Here is a 4743-nt window from a genome sequence, read left to right as displayed (position 1 = left end):
TTTTTATTTGATGAAGGTCGATTTCAGTGTAATTCTACATTTTTATAAGTTTAAATTAACTGTTTGCTTATTTATTTTATTTTTAATTTCTTAAAATAAGGCAAGACTTCATATAAAATGATCGATAAAAATACATTTGAAAGTACTATATTAATATGTAAACTGTAAGAAGACTGTTATTGTCAACCGGTATAATGTTTCGGAGGGAAACAGGTTCAAGGACTTTCAGACCAATAATGTCAATAAAATTACAATTTTTTGTATTCTAGGTCCAATTGTTTAATAAATAACAAATAATTTTTAGAGATGAACCGATTATTAAGCCCTAAATTTGTATTTAAAAAAATTAAAAATAAAGAAAAATCATTTTCGAACCTAAAACGGCCTAAAGGAACCTCCAAAATAATCTTATTTAAATGAAAGAAAATTTATGGCAGTTTTTTCACTCAAAGAATTCAAATTTTATACTTTTGGAGCGCCTCCTAATGTGCTTAACAAAAAAATTATGGAATGGAATTTTATTAGTTTCTCACTCAATATAGGATTTAAAAACGAAGGACAGAAACACTATTCTCATGGATTTTTTAATTCTTAGTGAGTGTTCAAGCAGGTTTTCTAATTGAATTAACATTCAAAAATTGCATTTTGCGGAAAAATTATTCAAGAAAATATTTTATTCCTCTGTATACACACATCTATTTAAAAAAAGAGTACCGCTTGGTATTTAATAAATGCTTTCGCCCGTACTAAGCCTACGCGAAGTTTCAAATTTAAATTATTTAAAATTGTATAGTTAAAATAAGAAATCCTTGTCACACTTGACAGACTATGAATGCAAAACATTCAAAATTATCTCTTCTTTATAATCATTTAAATGAAACTTTATATATTAGATAATTTCAAATGAACACAGTTTAAAATCACAAATGATTAATTACTCTCAACGTGAATCGATCTTTGAAAGTTCTTCATTCGTAAATTTGGACACTTCAAGTTGTAATCTAATTTTTGTATAAAATTTGCTTTTTTGACCAATCAAATTCAAACGCTTAAAAATTGGAAACCATTAGTTTATCGACATTAACAATTACAGTAATTCATAATACTTAAATTAATCCTATAAAAGTTGAATATTGCAATGAGTTGGGACATGCAGTTTTAAATGGTTATACAAGATTTAATATTAGATAAAAGATGTTATATTTTTCTCTTCGTCAAATTTCTAATAAAACTAAGTCCTTCGCATAGGTTCATTTTTAGCATATGCCGTAGGTTTCTGAGGTTAGAGCTAGAGTCCAGCAACCTTAAGCCAAATGTTTGTTAAATGAAACCATTTTTCTGTGCACACATTACTATTTTTGATTTATGGAAAACTCTATAAGGTTTAATATAAGTAGTACGTAAAATTTTATATTTCTATTTTACAACATAACCTCACTTACCTTAACAAACTCGACTGCTCTTGGTGAGAGATCGCATGCGAATATCTTATTGAACGTAATCCCGTCTTCGAGAAGAGGATAAATGAAATTACCGACCCCGCACCCGACTTCTAAAAGAACACGCTCCTGAGCGCTTCCTAACCTCAATAATTCCTCAAACTCGCGAGTCGTCCAATGTCGATCTTTGAAAAATCGCGTATCATTTCTTTTATAAAATAAATCCCAATGCTTTTGCGCGTCCCTCTCTAATTGATTTGCTTTAAATTCAGATACCAAACGTGAATTTTGAACACGCATTTTTTCAATTTCTTCCGGAGTGAGATGCTTCTCCACGTGGCTTGCAAGCAGTTCAGTATCGTCGGATAAACTTTCCATATTTATTGAATTTCACCAATTTTATCGGAAAGCCAGTGAATAATCCATTGTTTAAAAACGAGGGTTTGATAAAATGTTAGACAAATTATAAAATACGGACACTCAATTACTCTTTTTTAAACAAAACCTTCACACGCACAAGATACCAGGGCGACCCAAAGAGGAAATGAACGAGTGAACGAGATTCGAGAAAGTGAAGAAACGTCGTCTTAGTAGAAAGGCCATAAGATGGCACTAGTGTATCGGCATTCTTATTGGTTGTCATAGCCATTGCACTTTTAGCGGGTTAATTTTAAAATATACAAACTCAATAACTGAAACCAATTACAGACAAATTAGGTGCGTAACAAGCCAGGGTGGGGGAGGACTAAAGTTACATATACTTAGGGATCGTCCACAAATTACGTGAAACGTTTTTCTTTTGTTTGAATAAAGACGAGCATAAAATTGCTGTTAAGTTGAGAAGAACACAACGATAAAAACAAAAGAAAAACGTTCTACGTAATTTGTGGACGATCCCTTACTATAGAAAAAGCATCGAGTAGGTTGAGGGGGTAAGAATTACAGGAAAATGTCTTACGTAATACTTAAACCAATATATAAATCAAGTTCACAAGAATCATTGATCTCAAATGGAGATTTTGGTTGTACTAATCGAAAAAATTTTAATAATATTTCTCTATGTATATTATTATAATCGTTTTTACATAATACACAGATCAGATATTAGATTTGTGTATAATTTGACCCCCCCCCCTCCCCCGCTTTTGTCAAATGTCCATGTTTTGAGATCCTCTGAATTCGAAAAACATGTTTTTACGAATGCGCCTGTCTGTATGTCTGTGCGCCTGCGCCTTGATGTGCTTGCCTGTAGAGTTTAGTTTGTCAGCTTGCTAACTGTTGAAAAACAATGACAGATTTGATTAACTTTTGAAAAGGTAACTGACGGTATTATGGACCGGTTTTCAGAGTAAAGAAAAAAATTTCGTCGATCACAAATGCTTGAGTAAACTACTCAAAATAAGGAAGTATATTTTGATAGACCAAAAAATCTCTAGCATAAAAAACAAGTCGCAAAATGTTTATTCGCAATAACTCAATAAAAATAATACGGAAAATATAAAGGCATAGCATGTCCCTATGATTGAACACCCTTTCCCCACCATGCCTCTGTGTTCCACAGGAAATGTCCCCTGTTTGGAAAGGGTACCTGTCATGCTGTGAAGTCTGGATCCAAATGTAAATATGTATTGAAAGCATTATTCAATATCAAATACTTATGTATTTATTAAACTAACATGAACATTACGAAAATATAACAGACTCAATATTTATTTATAAAACCAAACGTTCAAAAATTAAATCAAATTGTGTAAATATATATTCAATTTAAAAAAATGATAATTTTCAAAGAAGAAAGAAATTTCCTTTTAGTCTAACATTGAAAAGATAAATATCAATAACTAAATATCAGAGTAAGTGCAGCTTTTTCCAGTTTTTCCACAAAAATTCATTTTTTGATGTTACTAAATATGCATCTTTTTAGCTTAAAGATTTAAAAATTTGGTAAAATGAAACTTTTTGGTTGAAAATTAACTTTTTTGCTGGAAGTCCATAATTTTCGTTCGCAATTTACCTTCTTGATTGCAAATCTATATCATTTTTGATTGAAAGTTAATTTTTTTAATTTAAAGTTTAATTTTCCGATTTTTAGTTATATATTTATCTTTTGAAGTTTAAAATTCTACTACATAATTGAGAATTCATCATTTTTAATTAAAAAGTTAAGTACTGGGTTGGAAATTTATATATTTCGTTGGTAATTTAGATTTTTTCTAAAAAATTATTCTTCTTGGTGAAAAAATAAACTTCTCGACTGAAAAAGTAACTCTTTTATTTCGTGTTACAGATTGACCTATTCTGCTTTTAAAATGTTAAAATTTGTTAAACTTTCTTCAAATTCTTTCTCAAAAAATCATTTTTTGTGTTGAATATTTATTGATCTATTTAAAAATTTAAATATTTGCTCGCAAATTAAATTCGGTTGAAAGGTCCTCTGTTTTTAGAGAATTCAACCTTTCGGATCGAAAATTCAATAATTTAGTAGAATATTCATAATTTTCGTTCAAAATTGAACAGCTATGGTGCAAAGTTAAGCTTTTTTGTTGAAAATTAAGCTATTCTTTTGCAAATTTTTGTTGTTGTTGTTTTTGTTTATAATTAATATTTTTATCAGAAAATTCAACTATTCAGTTATTAGTTCAAAAAACTATTTGGTTAAAAACATACTTCTTCTGTTAAAAATGTGTCTTATTTGGTAAAAAATTGATCTTCTTGGTAAAAAAAATTTCTACATATTAACCACATTTTTTCGCATAGGGTGCATACTTTATTCAATTATGAAAAACCAGAGAATGAAAATACATATGTTTCAATGCCAGTGCAATGCATTTTATACTTTATTTTGCAACATCTGAATAAGCAATTCCAGGTTGAGGTACATAAATAAATGTAATATACGTTTGATATAATAGTGTTGAACGGAATGTAGAAAAGTTCAATTTTGGACAAAATGAAGTGCGAAGCGCGAGACACAGGATGATAATGTGTTCGTTAAAGCCGAAGGAGCTTTAACTAAAGAAAATTCACAATCACCAAATCACAGTTGTCGATGCTTTAAAGTTGAATTTTACAAATTTGTATATTATCGAGCGCTAAGCGCGAGAACCGACAGTGGCACGCCCTAGGCGCGCTGAAACTTGCGATATTAGGATATTAGTTCATGGACAACAAAAAAGTCTTCTTATTTTTTTTCTGTACAAATTCTTGAAACCAGTGTAAATAGGAGAATAATTTTTTCGTGTACTTAAAAAGTTCCAATTTAACAAATTTAGTGCACAAAAATTGCAAAGGAACAGGAATCGAA

The 4743-nt window shown here is 29.9% G+C and overlaps 1 protein-coding gene across 5 annotated transcripts in view; it reads right to left on the bottom strand.

Moving 5' to 3' along the window:
• LOC117167462 (tRNA N(3)-methylcytidine methyltransferase METTL6) overlaps positions 1–1970 on the bottom strand; it is a 10651-nt gene extending 8681 nt beyond the window's left edge. For all 5 annotated transcript variants that reach the window (XR_004466399.1, XR_004466400.1, XR_004466401.1 and 2 more), the window contains exon 1: positions 1443–1970. Coding sequence is in view for 2 of the 5 variants with exons in the window: in XM_033352418.1 (XP_033208309.1) it covers positions 1443–1817 (375 nt within the window). In the remaining 3 variants the exon portion in view is untranslated. The remainder of the gene's footprint in view (positions 1–1442) is intronic.
• Between the last annotated feature and the right edge of the window lie 2773 nt (positions 1971–4743).

The sequence above is a fragment of the Belonocnema kinseyi genome, chromosome 2, assembly GCF_010883055.1.
Source record: "Belonocnema kinseyi isolate 2016_QV_RU_SX_M_011 chromosome 2, B_treatae_v1, whole genome shotgun sequence".
Taxonomy (NCBI): Eukaryota; Metazoa; Arthropoda; class Insecta; order Hymenoptera; family Cynipidae; genus Belonocnema; species Belonocnema kinseyi.
Note: the sequence above shows the minus strand (reverse complement) of the source record. Positions and strands in the feature narration are given on the sequence as shown.